Source organism: Maniola jurtina, chromosome 3 (assembly GCF_905333055.1).
Source record: "Maniola jurtina chromosome 3, ilManJurt1.1, whole genome shotgun sequence".
NCBI lineage: Eukaryota > Metazoa > Arthropoda > Insecta > Lepidoptera > Nymphalidae > Maniola > Maniola jurtina.
Window position 1 is genome coordinate 1,307,384 of NC_060031.1, and position 25,768 is coordinate 1,333,151.

At 38.1% G+C, this 25,768-nt stretch overlaps 1 protein-coding gene across 16 annotated transcripts in view; it reads left to right on the forward strand.

Moving 5' to 3' along the window:
* The window catches only part of LOC123881043 (disintegrin and metalloproteinase domain-containing protein 22), a 407,047-nt gene that overhangs the window by 359,247 nt on the left and 22,032 nt on the right, over positions 1 to 25,768 (forward strand). For all 16 annotated transcript variants that reach the window (XM_045929573.1, XM_045929577.1, XM_045929582.1 and 13 more), the window contains 7 exons: positions 4,651 to 4,823; positions 10,414 to 10,562; positions 12,763 to 12,947; positions 17,476 to 17,643; positions 18,101 to 18,405; positions 18,876 to 18,995; positions 19,496 to 19,673. In XM_045929573.1, the coding sequence (XP_045785529.1) occupies positions 4,651 to 4,823; positions 10,414 to 10,562; positions 12,763 to 12,947; positions 17,476 to 17,643; positions 18,101 to 18,405; positions 18,876 to 18,995; positions 19,496 to 19,673 (1,278 nt within the window). The remainder of the gene's footprint in view (positions 1 to 4,650; positions 4,824 to 10,413; positions 10,563 to 12,762; positions 12,948 to 17,475; positions 17,644 to 18,100; positions 18,406 to 18,875; positions 18,996 to 19,495; positions 19,674 to 25,768) is intronic.

Here is a 25,768-nt window from a genome sequence, read left to right on the forward strand (position 1 = left end):
GTACATTTTTTTAATAATTGTAATGATCCAATTTTTTTTCCATCGCGGAATTAATGCCCACATATCCAATTATATTCTCATTTCATGAAGAATTTAGGTTTCAAAAAACCAAAAAGCACATAATAATGAAATATTAAAGAAATCAAATCAGTAGAAAGCGAAATTTTGCTAACAAAAACTTTTTTATCTAAAAAAACTACTACTAAATCTGACTGACTGACTAAATCGTTTTCTCACTTCTTATTAAATTATATTTATGCTTCTCTCTAATTTTTAACATAGTCTTTAGGTTGACATTATGATATAATACTCTTTAAAGAACGTAATATAAAGACAGCAAAAATATACAAATTCTTACGCAAAGTATTAAGTTTTTTCGCTATATTATTTCGTCTACCGCGCTAGTCCACGCGTCTATTCAACAAATACGCATAGAGCCCATAATTCCATACATTCCCCACAAAGCGTCTCCATAAAACCTATCGCAGACAACCGATAAAATTTGTTCCAATAAAGTCGGTGAAAATAAAACGGAACATATTTTAATGCAAACGTCCCACAAAAAACAGTTCTAACAAGTGTAAATTAAAAATTTATAACACCCCCAACAAGTGAAGGTTACAGTAACTAGAAAAGAGCTGATAACTTTCAAACGGCTAAACCGATTTTCTTCGATTATAGCTAAGAACACTCTCGATCAAGCCACCTTTCAAATAAAAGAAAACTAAATCAAAATCGGTTCATAAGTTTAGGAGCTACGATGCCACAGACAGACACACTGATATACAGATACACACGTCAAACTATGACACCCCTCTTTTTGGGTTGGGGGTTAAAAAGTACAAAAATTAGACTATACTTAGTCTGCACACCCTTTAAATATCAAAGTACAGAACGCTGAGTTTAAGTTTTCACCGAAAAAAACTCGACTTCTTCCGCTGTGCGCGTCATTGCCCCAATGAATGAGGTGTGCGTTGAAAATTGGAAATCATTTCTCGTCGTATATTAGACGACCGGTGTTTAGTAAAAATCGGTCTCAGAAACTTAAAAACGATCGTCTGCGTTGTACCTTAGGCTCAACTCACACCGCCGCGGAATGGAAGCGAATTTCTAAAATATTACATAGCATATTGACTTCTATCTCCACACAATAAAGCATCAATTTCTACTGAGAAAGAAAATTCCCGCGAAGTCGCGGGAATTCCCGCGCATTCCGGCGAATTTTACATTTGGGCGAGGTGTTTTACGTGGTGGAGATAGAAGCCAATATTGCTTTATAATATTTTAGAAATTCGCTTCCATTCCGCGGCGGTGTGAGTTGAGCCTTACGCTACGAGGCGCCCTCCGACACGCATTAACACAAGTGCCTTTATGGCCAACCCTCAGCAGCCAACATTACCTACTGCAAGTTTATTCTCATGTACCTACCTACATGTGTATTATAGCTACCCATTTTTTCAGTCTCAGATTTTCTGTTGCTAACGAAATATTAAACTTGTTGGTTGTATTAAATGATGGACGACGGTGGTGTAGTAGACGTCTTTATTTGGTGCAGGCTGATCGACCCCATATGGACTCAACAGTAATTATATAGAAAACTTACATGCTATTATTTAATTGATATACATAATTTTGCATCACCTTTTGTTCAAATTCAACGCGTAAGCAACCTACATAATTACACTAACGAAAAAATATTTTTGTCATTTTTAGTAATTGTTCATTTATTTAACAGTTCTAAAATTAATGTTATAGTTTTCCACAAGGAAATTACCGCGAAAGGTCGAGATGGCAATCGGGGTATGAAGTGGGGGAAGGGGTGTTATAAGTTTGACGTGTGTATCTGTGTATGTCTGTGGCATCGTAGCTTCTAAACTAATGAACCGATTTTAATTTAGTTTTTTTTTTTGTTTTAAGGTGGCTTGATCGAGAGTGTTCTTAGCAATAATCCAAGAAAATCAGTTCAACCGTTTGAAAGTTATCAGCTCTTTTCTAGTTACTGTAACCTTCACTTGTCCGGGGTGTTATAAATTTTTAATTTACACTTGTTATTAGAACTTTTAAGGAACTCTGTGTGTGACATCAGCTGCCATCTAAAGAAAAGCCTACCTGGTCAAAAGATTGTTTCCACTTGTTCCCCATTCAGCGTGGCAATGGTGACCTATAAACTAGATTTCTTTTATAAAGATCTGGAAAACCACAAACACAGATATTTATTTCTAACGCGTTTTTAAACTGTCAATGAGTTTGGCTGGTTAGAATTCAAACGAGAACCAAACCACATTTGTATGGAAAATTGTAGGGAGCACGCTAGGTTAAATCTCTGAGAAAAAAAAATATAATAGTGAAAAAGACAACATGAATATTCAAAATTGCAATACCATTTCAATTTATTACTGGCTATAGAGTTGGCAAGAGGCTAGATAAAAATTAATATAAGAAAAAGGAATACCTACTTAAATATCTCTTGAACGTTATCCAAGGAGAAAATTCCGACGTTAACAAACGAGACGAATTCAAATTTGCCATTCCAATTTCCAGCGGAGAAAAATCCCACATCTAAAATTTGATGCGGGTTCCGCAAACTTGTTATTTAGCGCCGGCGAATGTAGAGGCCGAATACAAGCCAAAAATGTGAAATGGATAGATTTATTCACTGCAGTGTAAAGAAAAAGAGATGGTGATAAAGCAATGTTGGCCATCAAAGGTTTGATCAACCCATTGCCGCTCCACTACTGAGCACGGGTCTCTCCTCAGAGTGAGAAGGGTTTAGGCCATAGTCTGCCACGCTGGCCCAATGCGGATTGGCAGACTTCACACACCTTTGAGAACATGGAGAACTCACAGGCATGTAGGTTGTCCCACGATGGTTTCCTTCACCGTTAAAGCAAGTGATATTTAATTGCATAAAACGCACAAATCTGAAATGTTTGAGTCGCGTTCCTGGGATCGAACCCCCGACGTCCGATTAGGAGCCGGACATTCTAATTTCTAACCACTAGGCTATCACAGTTTTTTTTTTATCAAAGGTTTTAAAAATCAAAATGTAGAGTTATGAGACAAGACTAAAAATGATGGATTTACGAACAGTGTGAAAAAAGATTTTTTACTTTAGGTAAGATTAGGTAGGTTTTTTTGTAAATTCCGTGGAACTCTTTGATTTTCCGGTATAAGAAGTCCTATCTCCAACCCTAGAATGTAACGGATGTACCATGAAAAGCTAACGGACACACAGACAGACAGACACTTACGCACTGGTAATATTAGTAATGTATTCAAATAAATAATGTCATGAATTTACGGAGAAAATTCCTGAAATTCCTTATTTGAAATTCAAATTTTGGACTCTAGCTAATAGAGAAAAATTAGACGACATCTAAAAGCTTGATGCGGGCTTTGCAAGTTAGTTATTTAGCTCCCGAGTATGGAAATACGTGCATTAGTACCGAGCACATTATCTGCTTAAAACTCCAAATACTCTTACCAACTTGATGGCAGAACTTTGAAACTTTGATGGAGCTTATATTACGTATATGCTATATATAAGTACTATTAGCTAACATAATTTAAGTTTAAACGTACCTAGTGATCTTGAGATAAGTATTTTCCCCGGTTTGAAGTAAGGAAGTTTATACTGCTAGGTCCAAGTGATAAATTCAAGCTATCTCTACCCTAACTTTTTTAGAGGAACCACGGGCCATCGGCAAATTATTAATATGGGCCGGTCAAAGTATAAATTTATCAATTTGACTAACACTCTTGGTAATTCATAATGATCGGTTCATATTAATACTGACCGGATAATTAAGTTGCACGTATTGGAAATCTGCGTGAAATCTGCGGAATTGGAGCGCATTCTGAACCAGGCAGTGGTAAATTTTTTTGACGGTACAAAAGCACTTGTAAAAGCTTATTTACATAAAACCTACTTTAAATCTATTCTACTTTATTGTAGTTTACCTATAATATACTTAACACATACATCAACCCCGGCGAAATCGGGGCGGTTCAACTAGATTCTTATAAAGTCATGAGTAGGTACCTACACCAATTTTTAACCTAATGATTTCTTAATTCAAGTCTTTGAATAATTGATTACTTCGTATAATCTCAATTATTCATGAGAAAATTCCAGCGGATTAAAGTCGAATTTGCGATTCTAATGGAGAAAAATTTGATGTCTAAAAACTTGACGCTGGTTACGCAAACTTGGGCTTTAGAAAAGACGCCCTTACAGTTAAGTTTAAGAGTGTCTGGCAGAAGGTTGCCATGATATAAGTATCTGGCAATGCATGACGTGATTTATAATAGTATTCCGAAGAAAATATTAAAAAAATCGACTTTACACTTTGACGTAAGATTTAATATTACACCTTTGTTACCTGTTATCTCCCAAAGCGACCATGATCCAAACTTCATAGTCGCTGATAGTTCGTCCCTGTGTTCTGGACAATACGCAGATAAACTTTCAGCTTTTATAAAATAACGAAGGTCTGGCACGCTCTGGCTCTTTCTATTTTATTTTAAGCTTAAAATACCGTATTATTTTGATGGATTTCCAAAACCTGCTCTTAGATAATGCACGAACGAACTCATAAGCAAAAGCTTCTTGCAAAAAGATGATACCAATTCTTCTTTTCATTTTTCCAGTACTTTCGCACGCTCAACACGCGGGTGTCCATCGTTTACATCGAGTCCTGGCAGAGCGCTGACCAGGCGGACATAGACAGGAAGCATGACATCACGCGAGCCATCCAGAAGTTCAGCGACTACACTGCCAGAAAACTCTTCAAGATAGAGAAGGACACCACGCAATTACTATCGTAAGTCCTACCTTTTATTCTTGGCGCGAGAGAAATCTTCTTAAGATACCCCGCGTCCTGGGAAAGACATCGGGTTATCAAGATTTTTACCTAGGAAAACCTCCTCGGTGGCCACCCTCAGCGCCATTGGAAGGAATCCGAGATCTCTTAAGATATATTGGTCATCATATCCATCGGTGCCCTCCTATCGTAAATACTACCTTTTTTTATTAAAAATAGCGATCAAACGAGCAAGTGGGTCACCTGGTGTTAAGTGATTACCGCCACCCATGAACATTTGCAGCACCAGAGGTACCGCCGATGCGCTGGCCTTTCAGGAATTTGTTGGTCCGTCCCCTTTTACCCCTATACTTTAGGTAAAATTGTGCACCCTAAAATAACATTATTAATATTATGCAATTACAAACTCAACATACTTTAAAACATACAAAAGAGCACCGCGAAATTGCAATTTACAGTAAATATTGCACATTATTAACGTACGGCAGGTGAGTTTAATCAAAAATAAATGAAACGTTACCACTCGTGTGCTTGTGCAGAGCTATTTAGTGCAAAGGCAACGTTTCTGCAGTTATAATGAGAAATATAATACGTAATGAGGTGGACTACCACACTTTTCAGTTTTCCAGAGACTGTACTAAAAGATAATAATTTATTTGCACATTCACGAACTCGAACTAGCCATATCACTAGAAGAATGTTAACGCATGTGGAAGGAAAAAAGAGGAGAGGACGACCAAAAAAAGGTGGATGGATTGCGTGTAAGAGGATATACGTATAAAAGGGATGGATGATACGTTGACAGATGATACGTTGATGTTGTGCTGACCCCATGTAGAATAGTATATTAAGATCTGGAAGAAGAATTCACGAACTCGAACTATGAGAACAGTACGCTTAGTATAAGGTTTTACATCTTACCAACTGATAGAATTCGGGCGTCAAAATACAATAACATCAGAGTATAATGTATATAAAGATCCTTGATTTAAAGTCAAAAATTCAGAACCGCCCATTTTAATTTCGCAAGATTCACACATGTTTTAACGATGTTAATTTCCTCCACCATTAAAGGAAGTGATATTTAATTACTTGAAATGCATGTAACTTAGAGTGCCCGGGATCACTCCATACAATCCAATACTCCATACAATCGTACTTCCAATTTCATTTGAATATTAACCAACCAAAGTCCATGAAATTTTGCAGACATATTCTAGAAGCTAATATCTGCCTGTGGTGTTTTAGATTTTTCTAAAAATATGTAGTTTTAAAATTACAGGGGCTCAAAGATTTGTATGTAAATTTTTAAGACCGCGTAACTTTGAAACCGAATATTTTAACAGAAATCTGGAAAACCACAGGCATAGATATTAGTTTCTAGAATATGTCTGCAAAATTTCACGGACTTTGGTTGCTTAATATTCAAATGAAATCGGAACTACGTTTGTATGGAGCGAGTGACAGAGAGACCCCACCACTAGGCAATAACCGCTCTCGTGAGGGCTTATTCTGCAGTAGCAGTCACATGTCTTTTCCTGTCCTTTAAAACTCTGTCCCAATTAAAGTCAAAATTATGGTCGCTTTACCAATAAGCGCACTCCGTGACGCAAAGCAAAGCGACGGTAAACAGAAACGCTCAGCGAAAAGCTTAGGATCCGCTTATTTTAATTAGGTCTTCTGTCTCGTTTGCATCTCTATCCAAGCTCAACTTATCTCCGCTTAGCTATAAATCTCTCAAAATCTGCTCAGCATCTCGGCCGGATCGCTTTAGCTTGAGACACTGTTATAGCTGAATTAATTTCGTCAATGTACGTACGTATTATGTTAACAAATATGCGTAACTATAATTTTTTCGATATCCATACTTCCATCCATACTAATATTATAAATGCGAAAGTGTGTCTGTCTGTCCGCTAGCTTTCCACAGCCCAACAGTCTAACCGATTTTGGTTTTGATACAAAGTTAGCTTACATCCCGGGGAAGGCATAGGCTAATTTTTATCCTAGAAAATCTAAGAGTTCCCACGGGATACTTAAGGGCCCATTCATTTAACCGATTTATATGAAATGTGGTACAGAGGTAGCTTGCATCCCGATAACTGACAACTTTTTATCCCGGAAAATCATAGGGTTCCTACGGGATTTTCAAAAACCCAAAATCCACGCGGACGAAGTCGCGGGCATCATCTAGTAGGTATTATAAAGCCGAATTTACATTATCCATTTAGTGGCGCGACATTACTTTCGTAACCACTTGCACGTGTACCTAAACGTCTACTTTCGTAATGCATGCATTACATTCAAGAAACTAAACTTCTTTCGTGCTCAACTCGATTTTTAGACGAAACTAGTGTCGTGAAACTAATTGCTTAGTATAACCGTGACGTAAGAGTTGTTATACAGTCATTAGGTACCTAATACATCGAATTATACAGTAAACTAACGATATAAACGTGAACGGCTAAATTAAATGAGTTTCGCGGAATCCCCGATAGATGCGAGCAGCCGATAACCGCCGCCGGGAGCCTGCGGATATCCTGTCATAATTTGCCTGTCAACATTTTAGATCAAAGCGATTAAGTTCATACGTGGCGCTGCACCGCGAGCAAATTATAATATACATATATTTACTAGATGATGATGATGATGCCTGTGACTTCGTTCGCGTGGTTATAGTTTTTTTTTTTAAATCTCGTAGGGATTCTTTAATTTTCCGGGATAAAAGTAGCCTATGTGTTAATCCAGGGTATAATCTATCTCCATTTCAAATTTCAGCCTTTGTAGCCAGTAGCCATCAAAGCCAGTAGTTTTTACGTGAAACAGTAACAAACATACACACCTACTCACATACACATACACATACACAAACACACACACACACTTTCGGCTTTATAATATTAGTGTGATGTGATGTGATAGTGTGATAATGAGATACCTCCAACTCGCTGAACTGACAATCTTAAGAACATAGCTTGAAGTGGATGAGGAAGGCTGTGTGTGTGGTGGCGCACTCTTGGGAAGGCCTATGTCCAGCGGTGGACGTAAACAGGTTGATTGATTAATTTTTTGATACTAATATTATTCATACCAAAGTGCATGTGAGTGGCTAAATACCAAATAGATGAAGCCCGTGGGAACTCTTTGATTTTCTGGGATTAAAAGTCTCCAGGATGCCTAGCTATCTCTGTGCCAATTTCGTCAAAATGAGTCAAACGAATGGACCGTGAAAAGTTAGCACTTACGCATTTATAAGTAACTAGCTGACGCCCGCGACTTCGTACTAATCCAGGATATTATCTATCTTCATTCTGAATTTCAGCCAAATCCGTCCAGTGGTTTTTGCGTGAAGGAGTAACAAACATACACACACACACACACACACACATACAAACTTTCGCCTTTATAATATTATAAGTGTGACTAGCTGACGCCCGCGACTTCGTTCGCGTGGACATAGGATTTATAAAATCCCGTGGGAGCTCTTTGATTTTCCGGGAAAAAAGTAGCCTCTGTGTAAGTCCTGTATAATCTATTTCCATTCTTAATATTAGCCAAATCTGTCCATAGTGAAGAGTACGTGAAAGAGTAACAAACATACACACACACATAATACTTACATACACACAAACTTTCGCCTTTAATATTAGTGTGATATTAGTATGGATTAGGGACTTACCAGTGCCTTAACTCGTTAAGTATTTAGAATAAACTCGTCAACTCCAGTTGTTAAGCGTTAATTTTGTCGCCAACTCAACATTTGTACTAATTCAACAAGGTTAGCTGCTAACTACAGTTAACATAACTGCAGTATCACTTGAAAGTTCAACTGGCAGAGTTACGCGATGCAGTTTCGTTCGATGCGCAAATTAATTTACACCTTAATCCCAGACACAATTCAGCCCGGAAGTGGAGTTCAATGTGGAATTGATTTCCATGATCATCCTGCGATTTTGGAGACTGATATTCTTCCGGCCAATTCTATAAGTTACTTGTGTTTCGTATGCATTATATGTATATGATGCAAAAGAGTGCGGGATTTACTATATTACTAGCTGACGCCCGCGACTTCGTCCGCGTGGATGTAGGTTTTTCGAAATCCCGTGGGAACTCTTTGATTTTCCGGGATAAAAAAATAGCTTATGTGCTAATCCAGGATATCTATCTCCATTTCGAATTTCAGCCAAATCCGTCCAGTGGCTTTTGCGTGAAGAAGTAACAAACATGCACACACACACACACACACACACACACACACACACACACACACACACACACACACACACACACACACACACACACACACACACACACACACACACACACACACACACACACACACACACACACACACACACACACACACACACACAAACATTCGCTTTTTTAATATTAGTGTGATACCTACCTATATTCGAACCAGTGGTAAATTATTTTGACGATTCGAAAGCACTATTGTAAAAGTTTATTGGGATAAAAATATTCTATTCTATGCTGTTCTACTCTGTTCTGTTCTGTTCTATTCCATTCCATTCTATTCTATTCAATTACGTTCTTCACAAGGCACGTTAGTCGCAGCATTATACATTCAACGAACGCCTACGCTGGACAGACGCTAGTGTAAAAGGGCTCTAATAATAATAGTCAACATTCGTATAACATAAAACATTTTCTACACAAAAAATGTAATCCGTGGCAATTTGTAGAAAAGTATCACATTTATATTATGACAAAAAGAGATAGGTATTATATTATGAAACATGATGAAAATATTTTTCTGGACAGAGATATATTTTACTTAATATGACGATATAAAATATTATTGTACAAAAAATTGAGGTAAATATTCGTACATTAGTTATTATTTAGGTCTGCCTCGTAGGTTTAAACTGTCTAACTGGTCTAGAGGTTAGCATGTTCGACTGAGATGAAGGTCCTGGGTTCCATACCCGGGTCGGAAATGGGACCCAGGACCGGATTTCATTCCCGAACGGTAATTCACAAAAAGCCTACTTTTTGTTCTCATTGTATCAGAAACATAAATATATCAGTTTTTTAGACAGAGTGCGTGGCTAGGTTAGGAATTTAGGATACTTTATCGAACGGATAAAATAAAATAACATCGTTGATGGTGCACGTATTGGTAGTACTTTTGGCGCACGTGTCTTCCATGAAAAGGCATAGTAAAACCACAGTAGAAAGAGACACACAATAGGCCGACACCTTTGATCTCATGATAAATGAGTATTTTTTTTTTAATTTATAGGCAAGCGCTTCACACCTGATAGAAAGTGATGATGTGGCCTAAGATGGGACGCGTTTACCTAGAAGATGCGTATTCACTCTTGTTTTAAAGATACCTGGATTGTTATTGGTAGGAAACAGATTGCGGAAGAGTACTTATTCCAAACCTAAGCCATGCGTATGAGGAATGATGACGCAAAACGTTTCGTGCATGTTGATGGAATGTCAACGACATAAGGATGGACACTCGCCCGACGATCGGCCTTGCTGCAGTGTCGTGAGTAGGCATCCTTACGTCACACCACGTGCATTTTTATTCTCAACAATAGCAATTTTTTGTTCTCAGAGGTACAAATTTTCCTGGGGGCGAATCCGGTATATCCGTGCCTGACACGATGTGCACGCCGAAGTCCGTAGGCATCTCAGTGGACACCAACACGTACGAGCCTCATCTCCTGGCCGGCACCATGGCGCATATGATCGGACACAATATTGGTAAGATCCTCAATCCTCAATTCTTTAATTATCCGACTACGTCAAAGCCATGAAGGGTCATGATTTTAGCAGTCTATGTATCTATGTCTGTATGTGTAGGTTTGTATTTATGTGCGTTCGACCGTAGCGCTTAAACTACTGAGCCGATTTTAATGGATGAGGTGTCAATCAATTCGATCGAAAAGAAACGAACAGAAAATTATGCTTTAAGATTGAGGACTTGTAACTAAAAACTGTACTCTGTGCAATATATTCACGACTAGCTGATGCCCGCAGCTTCGCCCGCGTGGATTGGTCAGATCCCCTGCAGCATCAGGATTGAGGAGTTGGACTCCAAATTTTTTATGAAACAATGTCGTAAAGTTCCTCTATCGATTAAAAAAGAAATGACGCAAATCGGTTCAGAAATCTCGGAGATTTCGGTGTACATAGGTAGAAAAACACAACTCCCTTTTTGAAAGTCGGTTAAAAAAGTAGCCTATTTTACGCCCTGGTCAATCCTCTACTTGCCTGTGAAAGTCCCGTCAAAATCGGTTCAGCCGTTCCAAAGATTAGCCTTTTCAAACAGACAGACAGACAGACAGACAGACAGACAGACAGACAAAAATTTTAAAAACGTGTGATTCAGTTATGGTATCGTTCAAATAACCATATGAGCTTAATATGAGGTAGTTATTTCGAAATTACAGACAGACACTCCAATTTTATTTATTAGTATAGATATAATAATACGGTGAATACCCAGACTCTTTCATAATCTCCACGTTAAATTCATCAAAATACGAGGTCTAATATTTTTGACCATTAAAACAAATGTATACCTATATTCGTACCCATACTAGAGCGCTTGTAACTTAATAATTTTTTTTATCAGAATATTAGCCATACTAATCATGACTAATTACTCCCCTCCAATTAAGCGTAAAGCTTGTGCCAGGAGTGGGTTAGACAATAGTGCAAATCGGTGGGGTTTGAACCGCTGACCTCTCGGAATTCAGTCCGCTCCTCAACCGTTGAGCTATCGAGGCTCCAAATAAATATAGCAATGTGGTTGGTTCCCAGACCCTTTCCATAACCTTCACATTATTAAATACATCAAAATACCAGGTCAAATCATTTTGACCATTAAAACAAATGCCTATCTATCCTATACAAGCTATACCCCGTACTGAAGCGTTTGTTTTTATTACGGGGCAGCCTCCGGGCTCCAGTTATTAATATTAAATATGTGCCGACGATAAAGTTCATCCGTTTACTTTAGCCTCTAACACGGGATGAATAAGAAAATAAAGGATCTTGTTTATCGAAAACATTCTTCCTTTTGATAAAAGCTAAGCTACTAGTAGAAGCAAGCTTTTCTAGGCCTTTTTCTATCCTTCTAACTGATCGAGCGAAGTGAGGTCTCTGAGGCTGAGATCTATAGACGCACTTTGACTTGCTCAGACTTAAAATTGAGTTAAAACGAGACAGATTTATGTGAGAGATATATCTCTGTCTCGTTTTGACTCTGTCTTAAGTCTAAGCAAAGTCAGAGTGCGCTCTATAGATCTAACCCTGAGTCTAGTTGAGTAAAATTGCACTTTTCCGTCCGTCCGTCTATCAGTGCCTTACAACTTCTGAATTACTGAACGCAATCACTTCAAATTTAAACATAATATGTAATGATGATGGTCTTCAGCCAAATGTTGCATAAAAAGATATAAAAATCTTTATTTCAGGGGGGCTCTCATATGAAATAGGGGACTTTAAAGTGGAGTCGACGGAATTTGTCAGATTTTGCTTCGTTATTTTGCACGGTCTACTTAAGTACGGTAGCAAGTGTTATTATGAAAAGGCTTTTCACGAGATTTTTCAAATTTTCTGTGTAATGATCCATCTATCATCATCATCTGGTCCATCCGGCAGGCATGGGCCACGACGGCGGCAGAGAGAACTGCATCTGCCCATCTCTAGTTTTTTTTTAACGAATATTAGCCATGCTAATCATGACTAATACTCCCCTTTCCCCTCCAATTAAGCGTAAAGCTTGTGCCAGGAGTGGGTACGACAATAGTGCAACGGGTGGGATTTGAACTGCCAACCTTCCGGTAATCAGTACGCTCCTCAACCGTTGAGCTATCGAGGCTTAACAATCAAGACACGCGACGCGTGCCCGCCAAGTTCGAAATTATATTTACTAAACATGTTGATATTTCGGCAGGCATGGGCCACGACGATGGCAGAGAGAACTGCTTCTGCCGCGACTGGCACGGCTGCATCATGGCACAGTCCATCGTGGGGCTGGAGAACGTCCAGCCGTACAAGTTCTCCGAGTGCTCCAAGAACGACTACATCAATGAGCTCCGAATCGGACAGGGACTGTGTTTGCTCAACAAGCCTAATGAGGTAAGGTCCAATCCAATCCATCAGCCTGTATGCGTCCACTGCTGGACATAAAGCCTTTTCAAGAGCATTCCACCACACAGGATCCTCCGCTTTCCTCATCTACCCGGTTCCCGCTACCATGAGGTCATTCAGCAGGCTAGAGGTCGTCCTACACTGCATTTACTGCTACATGATCTCTACTCCAGAACTCATCTGCACCATCGGCAATCGGTTCTGCGACAGACATGACCTGCCCATTGCCAATTCAGCTTGCGAATCCTTTGAGCTATATCTGTCACTTTTGTTCTTCTGCGAATTTCCTCGTTCCGGATTCTATCCGTCCCGTTTTTGCTTTTCCGTTAGGATTTTTATTTTTTTGGTAAGGTGTTTTACCCTGGTAAATTGTATTTTTTGCATTTCATATACCTATTATGCAAACAAGAAGCCTGATTACCTGAATTAGCAACTTGATTATCCTTCATAGCTTTTTTAGGGTTCTGTACCTTATCAAAAATAGAAAACCTTGGTAAGTTTGCTTGGTTCGTTCGTTGATCGCTAATATATCAGTGTCTCAGGGAAACTGGTGTGCCCGTAGTTGTAATAGGTAAATCCTTTCGCTTGTATGGAGTGTCAGGGTCTCTTTCACTCACTCATTGATCATATAAACCAATAAATAATTAATAGATATGCCTGTATCTTTTAATCTAGATTACTGTTATGAGGAAGGAAATAAAACTGTTTTTTTTTTGTTAATTTCAAACAACATGTTTAAGCACAATAGTTATGTAAAGTAAAATAAAATGTTACGGACCCCTCTCAGAATGACAGATCGATTCGCACTTGACCATCTTGTTTTTCATATTCATAATATTACTTCATACAAAGCTCTTCCAGGCCGATATAACTCCAAGGTCTCAAAAAACTCTCAGAGCGGCCTGCTCACGAGATTTAAGTTAATTATGAAGCAGAAGTGGGGATAACGAGGAATGGACGTTAAATTACGGCATTTTATCCTCGGATTCGCTTTAATATCTTTAATATTCTGTGGCCCATTTATTATCTCAAACATCTCAAATATTAGAAGACTTTCTTTATCGTTACGACAATGTAACTGAAATTGGTATTTTTAATATACAGATAATAATAATTATGAAGTTATATTAATTCTTTATTCACAATAAAATTGTTACTATGAAATGAAGTCATACATGCATGAGAAGCTCAGAGTCATTCAGTGGGCGATGACAAGTATACTGGGTGGAAAGGATGGAGTTTCTGTACTTAATCAAATCATAAATGAAGATATCCGTAGGAAAACCAGAGTAACCAACATAGCTCAACGGGTTGCGTTGCAGAAGTGGCAAGTGGCAGGGTACATAGTTTAAAAAACCTATGACTTATATGGGTAACTTCAAGTCAAGAGTGAATAGGCAACTTCTAGGCAAGCGCGCTTCATCTTAGGCTGCATCATCACGTGCTAGCGAGTCTGATTGAAGCCAAGCGCTAGTCTATATAGTTAAAAAAAAATTGGTTGTCTGTAAAGTCGGTTTACTGACGATAGTTGAACGTGACAACAAAGGCCGATTGTGCTTCTTTGTCGCTCGTTCCGCGCTCTCGCTTGCACTTCAAGCCTTACATGGAACGCCTCAGAGCGAGGTAACGCCGCATGAGTCATGTTTTTTCGTGCGTGCAGCCGGCTCTATCGAATTATAAGACGTTGTCACGTCAAAAAACTTTGTAGACTTTGGAGTCGCAAGAATAGCGAAGTTGCATCGGAAAGTTCAGCGTTGGGAATCCCCTACCAGGTAGGCAGACAACATCAAACGAATAGCAGGGAACTGTCATTTTGTCCGATTACGTCATGATCCATAAAACAAGTGGAAGCTACCCTTTTTTCTTTTTACACAGCCGTTTTTGTTATGGTTCAACTCAACAACGCATTTATAATTGGAAAACTTTTCAATTCAGCGTCATTCGCACTCCACTCATTCCAATGCAAAACAGATTTCTACGTCGAAAATTAATCAGTATGGCCGTATTGTTTGACATCTCTTCTTGTGGAGCCCACTCCTTTAATAAAAGTTATGGTAATACCCTGCCCTGGCTCGGAATTATCTGTTCGTTTTCGAATATATTATAACACCGGCACGGGCCGGGTAGAGTTTATATTGGAATAAATTTACATAGTGAGGGATACGCTACCACTCCCGCATCGATTTGGCACGCTTACATATTTATCGGGATGATTGTGGTTGCCCGTGGGGCTCTTTTTATCTTCGCCTTCCCTTACTGTTGTTGCATTACAATTAGTGTTTTGTATAAAGAGGTCTAAAAGAGGTCGAATATATTTATTCGCTTTGCGTAATAGAGCCATGATATCTTAGTGGTTAAGACGTACGTCTCCTATTGGGAAGATCGGGGATTCGATCCCGCGGGACACTCTGACATTTCGGTTTTTAACCCCCGACCCAAAAAGAGGGGTGTTATAAGGTTCACGTGTGTATCTGTGTATCTGTCTGTGGCATCGTAGCTCCTAAACAAATGAACCGATTTCAATTTAGTTTTTTTTTTTGTTTGAAAGGTGGGCTTGATCGAGAGTGTTCTTAGCTATAGTTGAAGAAAATCGGTTCAGCCGTTTAAAAGTTATCATATCTTTTCTAGTTTTCTTATGTGTCGGGGTTTTTTTTTTTTAATTTTTAGTTATAAGCAATCAAATATCACTTGCTTTAACGGTGAAGAAAATCATCGCAAGGTTATACCTACATGCCTGAGAGTTCTCCGTAATGTTATCAAAGGTAGGTATGTGAAGTCTGCCAATACACACTTGGCCAGTATGGCGGACTATGACCTAACCAAACGAAACTAAGTTTTGAAATTGAATTTCGAATATTGTTTGAAAACATGTTTGTGATTGGTTGGTGACTCAACATGGTTAACCCGCTGAGATTTTTGTCTCTATCATTCGTATCGGATTACGTAACAGAGAGAACGCTATACTAACTTCTTTCCACGGATAGAGTCTAGTCTTAGATCTTGTCATCCAATAGAATCATTAAAACGCTCATGTCCAAAGTTTAGTACCTCTGTAGTACCTAAGCTCTCTTCCGAACAACCAAATCATCCCCGAAATACCCAACCTCTTGCATCCAAAGCATGTATTGGACAATTTAACGAAAATTGTTCTCAAAAAGCTTCCACACTTTATTGAAACACCAATCGAGTAGTAGAGCTTAGATGAGGGAAAATTTACTTAACATTTTCATGAGCTCAGTAATAAACCTAAACTTCATTTAAACTGGTAAGCCGTTGGCAAGCATACTTTACTTCGTTAGGAGGAATTTCAGCCGGTGCCAAGCATGTATAACGGCATAATTTCTATTCGCCTTTCGAGCGTAAATGCAGCTCCCTGACATTGCACGTACCGTTTATTCAGTGCTCATAATATAAAGGCGTAAATAGATTTCATTGGGTACAAAAGACAGGGAAATAGACGAAAAAAGGTCGTAATTGAAGGCGTTCGTTTAGAAAACCTTTGAACAACGTGAAATAAAATCATATTCATTTGGAAATTAGAACACGATTGCGTGCTGTGGAAAGGAATTGGAATATGGAGAATACTTTGTATTCTGAAAGAGATTTAAATTGTATTTCAAAGCCTAATTATATTTTTCGCTAATTTGCTGTTTCTTTGAAATCTTTCAAACAACTCAAATAGAGAAAAAATAAAATAGAAGAAACCTGTAAAAATATTTTGTAACGCCTGCGATTTTATATCGTAAGACAAAGTTTGATTTTCTACATTTTTCTTAATTTTATCCAAGCACGGATCTCCTCATAACTGACTGACTAGCCCACTACCTTCTTTTTCCTGTTTTTAGACTTAGTTTTAGACTTTCGTACATTTTACCCACTTTGCACGGTCTTGAGCGTCCGATTTACTGAGTCTATGGCCGCGATTATACCTGTAACGTCTTCCCAGCTAGGTGCGAACTGCTTTTAAACGGTTTTAGGCACCAGTCCGAAAGAGCGTGGGCTTATATCCCATTGCTGTCACCGTGTTATGGTAATGAAACGCGTAGGTATGCTGATGACAACTGACTTTATTCTTAGTTCTTAGATACCCACAATAACTACTTTATCTTGTTTTTAACAGGGCTCTCTCCGTCACTCGTTTCCACTCGTTTCATACAATCGTAGTTCCAATTTCATTTGAATATTAAGCAACCAAAGTCTATGAAACTTTGCAGACATATTCTAGAAACTAATATCTGTGTCTGTGGTGTTTTAGATTTTTCTAAAAATATGTAGTTTTAAAATTACAGGGGCTCCAAGATTTGTATGAAAATTTTTAAGACCGCGTAACTTTGAAACCGAATATTTTAACAGAAATCTGGAAAACCACAGACATAGATATTAGTTTCTAGAATATGTCTGCAAAATTTCATGGACTTAGGTTGCTTAATATTCAAATGAAATTGGAACTACGATTGTATGAAACGAGTGGAAACGAGTGACGGAGACAGCCCTCTTAACAGTATCTGTTTCACAGTTGGTAGTCCACCGTCAATGCGGCAACGGGCGACTGGACGAAGGAGAAGAATGTGACTGTGGGACCATATCCGAGTGCCAGCACCTCAACCCCTGCTGCGACCCCTTCACCTGCCGCCTCACCAAGGAAGCTCAGTGTGCGGAGGGAGAATGTTGCGAGAGATGTCAGGTAAGCTAATCATCGCCATTATCATCAGCCTGGTGGACATAGGCCTTCTCTAAAGGAAATTTCCACAGAATTTAGTAATTGTAATCCATAATGTGATTGAAACCTAAGTAGTTAGTCTAATCTAAAGTTTGTGCTTTCCGCAAATCATGAACTAAGGATTAAAAACATGAAACAAATACCCGACTGAGATTTGTAGTTTATATGCAGTTATACGCTCTACGTACACTTACTTCAGGCTTAGTTTTATAAAATTCATTTCATTTTCATTGCATACGCCGCGTATCGAGATTATGGCTATTTGTTTTCGGCGTACTATACTAATATTATAAATGCAAAAGTGTGTCTGTCTGTTTCTTTCCCGGCCCTTCTCAAGGAATTTTTAAAAACCTAAACCCACGCGGATAAAGTCGCGAGCATCAATTAGATTCTAGATGAGTATTTATGGGTTTTTTTACAGCTAAAACCACGCGGCGTGACATGTCGAGAATCAACGAACGAGTGTGACCTAGAAGAATCCTGCACCGGACTGTCCGGGTCCTGTCCAACGGATGCCTACAGGAAGAACGGGGAAGCTTGTGAGTCCGGCAAGGGGTACTGCTTCGCCGGACAATGTCCCACACTAGCGACCCAGTGCGAAAAGATTTGGGGTACAGGGTCCACGGGTGCTGACAAGGAGTGCTTTGAACAGTTCAACTCCAAGGGGTCTGTCACAGGACATTGTGGGAAGGACAATAGTGGCAACTTTATGAAGTGCGAATCAGAGTAAGTTGCCTTTTTTTATCAAAGACAGTTAGGCTTCAGGGTTCCGTACCCGAACTGCAAACGGGACCTTATTACTAAACCTCCGCTGTCCGTCCATCAGTCCGTCCCTCTGTCTGTCTGTCATCGGGCTTGTATCGCGTGAACCGTTAGGTGGAAAGTTAAAATTTTCACAGAATATGTATTTCTATTGCAGCTAAGTAGGTATAACAAGAAAATAGTAAAAATTTCAAAATGGCTGCCATGAAAATTTGAAAAATAAAAAGTAAACTGTCTTGATCTAAACGATGCAACCGAAAATGGAACAGCGATAACCAGAAGTGGTATGGCAGTTTTTTCTAAGCCCAATTTTGTTTGCGATTTAAAAAACTATTAATCGTATTGGCATTCCGTCAAACTATGGGAGAGAGAGTATAGAGAAAACACCTGTTTGTACACTAAAAAATGTTTGTAGCTGTAATGGTTATTTTTAGGAATGTAAGATGCGGATCACTGCAGTGCCAGTCTGGTAACAGATATCCAGTAGTTCCAGGCATGGATGAATACTACACCAGAACCGTCATCACCATCAAAGGCCAGGAGTACGACTGCAAGTGAGTGTACAACAACTATTTGTTCATAGCAAGTTGGAACTAATTATGTACTACGGTTTATCTGGAGCAAGTTTGCTAATCTGAATAGTTTGATTATTGTGTAGAAGCTGTTTGCACTTGCCTCAATAGCTAAACGGTTGAGGAGCGGACTGAATTCCGAAAGGTTTGAGCCTTTAATAATTTTACAATTTGTTTAACTACTTTTATAGTATAAATCTTCATCAGCCTTGCCTCCTACATATAATTGAATTGAAATTGAAATATGCTTTACTGTACACCATCATAAAAAGGAACTTAAAAATAAAACATTAAACAGCAAAAATAGCAAGTAGTACAATTTGGCGGCCTTGTCGCTTTGAAGCGATCCCTGCCATACAACCACGTTAGAGAGGATAAAATGACTTTTGAAAAAGGGTTACATTAATGATCTTATTCTTAATTATATTCTTAGCTATTCCTGACTTCAACACTATGACACAAAACGCCATAAACACTTTCAGGGCTACCACTGGTCCGCCAGAGTACTCGGAGATTGGGCGGCTCGGACTCGTGCGCGACGGCAGCCCCTGCGGAGACAACCTCATCTGCGTGAACCAGACCTGCACCTCCATCTTCCCCTACATCGACCACACCAAGTGCCCCACCGACCATAACAACAACGAGTGCTCAGCTAAGGGGGTGAGTATGATTTATCTTCTTCGATTTAGAGTTTTCTCATCTTTTTTAGGGTTCCGTAACTCAAAAGGAAAAGCGGAACCCTTATAGGATCACTTTGTTGTCTGTCTGTCCGTCCGTCCGTCGACCGCTTCTCTGATCTGGTCAGACCAACGTCTCAGGCTGCGCCCACGGAGTCTTCTTCCTCTAATCTTTCCAGTGACCTGGTGCCCCTGGACCTGTGGAGTGTGTGTGTGGTGAGTGGAGGTGATGGACCTGGACAGTGGCGCTCCCATAATAAATCTTCCGCTGAAAAAATGTCACGACAAATAATGAATTTCCAAGTATGATGTATAAAAAGCTTTCTACATAATATAAACTTTTATGAAAGTATCGACAAAGTTAAAAGTTGTTACGAACGATGCCCGAACTAGCCGGGAGGGTCGATTAAATGATATTAAATTAAAACTCTCTCGGGCCCGCTGTACAGGTAGTCCAAACTGCAGTTTTAATGGACGATTTGCATGGATGCTAAGTAAATTAGGCTACGTTTAAAGTTTATATTTTAAAAGCTTCCATACAGTAGTAGTGGACGGTAAATATCGTGTAGAAACACATTTTGATCGAGTGCCCAAATATGGATTTAATTTCTTTAAAGGAGTTTTAAATAAACAAAAGCAATTTTATTGGAAAATACACTAAACTATTGCACTGATCGCAAGGATTTACTATTAAGGAGTTCCGTCTATTTGATAATAACTTTGATTAAATAACATCAGTTAGGTGCACTATGGACGCTGAACAGTTTTCTTTTTATATCAAGATATACAAGGTGCTAGAAAATGCCTGTAACATCCTGTCAAGCTGAGGTGAGATGTGTAGATGTACAAAAAAATTATGAACTTCGTAGCGTGATACGTGTTGGACATATGAGGACTGCAAGAATTTGTTTAAATTCCAACCCTGCAAACATCTGATCGCAGAAATGAGGTCGTAAAACAGTTTTATGAACTCCAAAGATCATTTGAACATTTGTCAAGCAGAGACAACGAAATAACCTAGGGCACTTACTATTTGGTACTACATAAGTACCTCATTGGTCATGTATAATTTATCAAACACGCTGTATTTGAACAGGTACAGGTTTCTACAATCGTCATAGAAAAATGAAACAATCGATCAATAACTCAAAAACGGGCGGTTTTTGCCCATAAATGTTTAGAGGTCATTTGTAGCATTTGACCTCCTCTACAACTTCTCAAAGAGAAGGTAGCGTTTTTCTGGACTTCGTGTATAAATATCGCACATATGGATAAAAAAATACTAAAAATCATTTCCCCAAATGAAACAATCTGTTTAGTAAATAGTTCTTGTAAGTATTAATTTACGGCGTTCTAAATATGCTTTGACCGTAGTTTGATAATTAGCAAGTTGTTATGAATGAAACAAACTTTAGTTGAGCTGTGTTGATGTTTCGGGCGATGCATTGTTCTTGCAGTCGTTTGTTGAATTGAAACTTGTTTCAAAACTGTTTTGTTTAGCGAGCTTAAATTCTACATTAATGAATTCTATTTTTGTTATGAACTAGACACTTTTAATAAGCACTCTATAAATAGGTCCTATAATCTAATATAATATAAAATATAATATAATAGGTCCTATAGGAACTCTATAAATAGCTAATGCCCGCGACTTCACCCGCGTGGACACAAATTTCAAACCCGTATTTTATCCCCTTAGGGGTTGAATATTCAAAAATCATTTCTCAGCGGATGTCTTTGTTTTTAATTATATAGACTAGCGCTTGGCTGCAATCAGACCTGGTAGCAAGTGATGATGCAGCCTAAGATGGAGCGCGCTTGCCTAGAAGTTGCCTATTCACTCTTGACTTGAAGGTACCCATATTATAGGTGGAAGGGAAAACTATACATACAACTAAAATGTCTACATCATAATAGTTATCTGCATCCGAATTTCAGCCCGATCCGTCCAGTATTTTGGATTATGAGTTGATAGATCAGTCAGTACCTAACCTTTTCTTTTTATTAGATAACTTATAACGAAATAATATGTGACAGGTGCATATAAATATCAGTTTAATAGAATAAGGTAAAGAAAGACAGACAGACAGACAGACGGCCGGACGGACGGACGGACGGTCATTAAAGTGACTTCATCCACATTGCAAGTGTTAAAACATGCAGTTTGAATTAAATACTCTAAGATTAAAACAAAAACACGGTGCAAAATCGAAACAAAGTATCTAAGCCCGATAGCTCGATGATTTGCCGGGATAAGTTATAATAATAGTTAGTTGGAAACTTCTAACTACCACAAATTGGAGGGAACCAGAACCGTAGCAATCGGGAGTTAGTTGCCAATTAATGAACTGCGCTTTCAAATAATATTATTAACATTAACTGTGTCTTTTGGGAAATACAACAAAACGTGTTTGGTGTTTGGATGCGGAAAATTGAGACTGCTTTGTGAGCAAAGATGTGCAATATACTTAAGAGGGGTCTCTCCGTTACTCTCTCCATGCAAACGTAGTTCGTCTCTCATTGAAATACTAACCAATCATATATGGATGGAATGGAATTTTGTAGAAATGTTCCGGGAACTAATAGTGATTTTCCCCGTTGTAATATTCGGTTTCAAAGTTACGAGGTCTTAAAAATTCACATACTAATCTTTGAGCCCCTGTAATTTTAAAAATACATATTTTTAGAAAAATCTAAAACCCACAGGCACAGATATTAGTTTCTTATTAGAGAGAGCCCTGTTAAACTCTGTGGACTTTAATGCTCTATTGATTTATATCAAAATAATATAGGTATTCTTCTTTTTTTAAGACAACAACTTAGCTGCAAAGGACGAGCTAGAAATTCACTAGTTTCCCTTTCCAGAAACCATCAAATATATGTACTTTCTTAAAATAATGGACAAATTGAACACTTTTATTGCAGAGATTATAGTACCTGTGCCAGTAAGATTTGGCAGAATTATCGCTGCATACCGATCTCTTCCAAACTACCAAAAGCGATAATTACAAGCTCATAAATAGATGTACTAACATCTTCATACTTTAAGTAAATGTTCTAACATGTACACTGTTGCTTACGTATCTCAACGATACTTTATCCAGTGAAGTAGGTATTAAGTTGGATGTAATTGTCTTTCTACCATCTGCAGGAGCCCTGTCGGCGGATTCACACAATAGCGGGGATGATTTAGCGCCCGACGACTGAGTTGGTCGAGATTATCTAACTACAGCTCTGTCCGGATTAGGTGAATGTGTATTAGTGTGTGTGTTTAGTTGGTTACTTCAGGTCTATTTTAGGTTTCAATTATATTAGTATCTAGTTTTTTTTTCTGCTAAATCTACATAAGGCCTCGTTCAGGAAAATGTGGTTGCGTGGTGCGTTGTGCCGTGTGCATAGTGAGGCAAAATGAAATGTATGCTGGCATACTGAAAGCGTTCGTGCAGAATCGTATTTACGCGCGTATTCCCCTAGCATTCTCCCCAGCGCCCTTCATACCAACGTAGTTTGGTTAGTTTGGTTCTTATATTTTGTAGACATATTCCAGAAACTAATATAGCTGTGTATAGTTTTCGCTGCACAGCGATTTCTTTCTAACAACCAAAAGCGATACGTAACTGTTCTAAAATTCTATATGCTTTCAAGTAGATACTCTGCATCTACACTGTTTGCTTACGTGTCTCAACGGCACTTTATAGCTCATTCACAGAAGCTGTGTAAGCGTTGCGAAACGTAGACGTAGCGCGTACCATTGCGTTGTAATGTATGAAACATAGCATACCGCTTGCGTAAAGCGTGGATGTATGCGTTAACCCGGCGTGTTAGGGGTTTACGCGCGTTACTACGCACGTGTCACGTGTACTTGCTTGGTGTGAATTGGCCTTTTTATCCAGTGAAGTAGGTATTAAGTTGGATGTAATTGTTCTTCTACAGCTGCAGGAACTCTGTCGGCGGATTCACACAATAGCGCCTGCCGACGAATTAGTCCAGATTATCGAACTATAGCTATGTGCTTATTAAATGAACTAGGTTCTGGATTAGTTAAAAGGAGCGTGTGAAAATAACCGCGTTATCACACTTGTGATCTAAATTCTTCTTTTCCATTACTGATTTTACTTATGGTTTTTGGCTTACTAAATATCCAAGCAAAATTGTCTAAAACGGTGCTAAAATTGGGTACGTAGTTTATGGTTTTGATTATTACAATAAAGTTTTTTACAGTTCTTTGCTCCTCCTGTAAAATTACAAACGTTTCACGCATTTACAGTTTTTTACTAGCTCTTCAGTTCATCACACCGGACGGATGGCATACTAGAACTTTTGCATCTATTATATTCAACGGTCAGTATGAATCATGAACATGTATTCAACGACCAGACATTGAATCATCCGGTCATTTTCTCGCTCGGATTTTGATTGTACATAGTTTAAAGTTGCAGCTGAAGGCGAAAAGCATTAAGTCTGTGCCATTCAAAATTGAACTCTCGAAGTTTGAGCCGAGTCAACAGACGTAGTTCCGAATTGCTGCAAATTGTAGTAGTTATAGAATCTAAATTTCATCTGAATTGTACGGGTACAGTTCTCTTTCCTATTAGTGCCAAAAGTTGTTACTATGATTTTGAGTAATGAAATCCAAAGTAATAAGGTAAGTTTTTAGTAAATTGTAATCTAATTCGTCCGCACTTGGTTTTTTAAAAATCCCGTGGTGAGCTTTGATTTTCTGGGAGCTACTTTTTAGCTTATGTACCTATATTTCCGTTGGCGGTTTGGCGATGCACTAGGATATGCAGGAGTATCTGTTTACAGGGTTGTTTGACATTGGAGTTTTAGACAGAATCGTCATAAATTATCTCCCATCTCTCGTTACGAGGCTCATTATTTTTTGGTACATCTACTCATTGGTCCTAACCTCAGCTTACCGGAATGTCACGGACATTATCTAACACCTTATATAGTAATATGGATTATCAATAATTAATAATCCATACTAGGTATATATGTACATAATGTACATGTACATGTACATTATATAGTACATTATATCTAAAAAATAATACTATGTAAATACAAGATAAGGAAAATTATTAATTATAAACTAGTGGTGATATAGAATATTAAGTCTGATATATAAATAAATATAAATGTGAACAAATATTTCTAATAGGATAAGTCTGTTTAATTATATGTTTATTATATAAAATGTTTTATTATATAAAATGTTAAGTAAATAATTGTATTAAATTGTAATAATTGAATGGATTGAATTGTAATAATTTAATAGGATAAGTCTGTTTAATTATAATATTAAATATATAAGATGTAAAGTTTAAGTAAATAATTGTATGGAATTTCAGTAAATAAAGGCTATATTATTATATTATTATTATTATTACTAGGTATATAATTTTATAAATGTGAAAGTGTGTCTATCTGTCTGTCTGAGAGCTTTTCACGGCCCGGCAGTTTAACCAATTTTGATGAAAGGTACAGATTTAGCTTACATTCCGGGGACGAACATAACAGCTTGTATATAAGCATATATACAGCTTTTGTAACCTGTTACAAAAGCTGTTTTCCTCTGACCCCTTCAATTACTGAATCGGGAACAATTCAAACATTCACTTGGCCTACGCGAAAGCAGCCAATAATTGTACGTTGGCATGTCAGACATTTCCACGCATCGAATAATGTTGTTCGTGTAATGAAAATGTTGGTGATTCCTGCTCGAGGGAGTTTTTTATACAATCGTCTAATGGAAGTGTAGCTGAAAATCAATTCGACCTACATGTAAAATATTATGTATAAAATTATATTACCTATCCATACTTTCATATTCATATTATAAATACGAAAGAGTCTGTCTGTCCATCTGCTAGCTTTTTACAGTCGAACCGATTTTAGTGAAATTTGGTATAGAGTTAGCTTACATGCCAGCATTTTTTGAAAAACCTAAATCCACGCGGACGAAGTCGCAGGCATCATCTAGTATGTTACATTTTTTTATATTTCAGTACTATTCTCTTTTTGATAAAACTAACGTTTTAAAATTGCTATTCACAAATCAGTTATTTTTGAAAC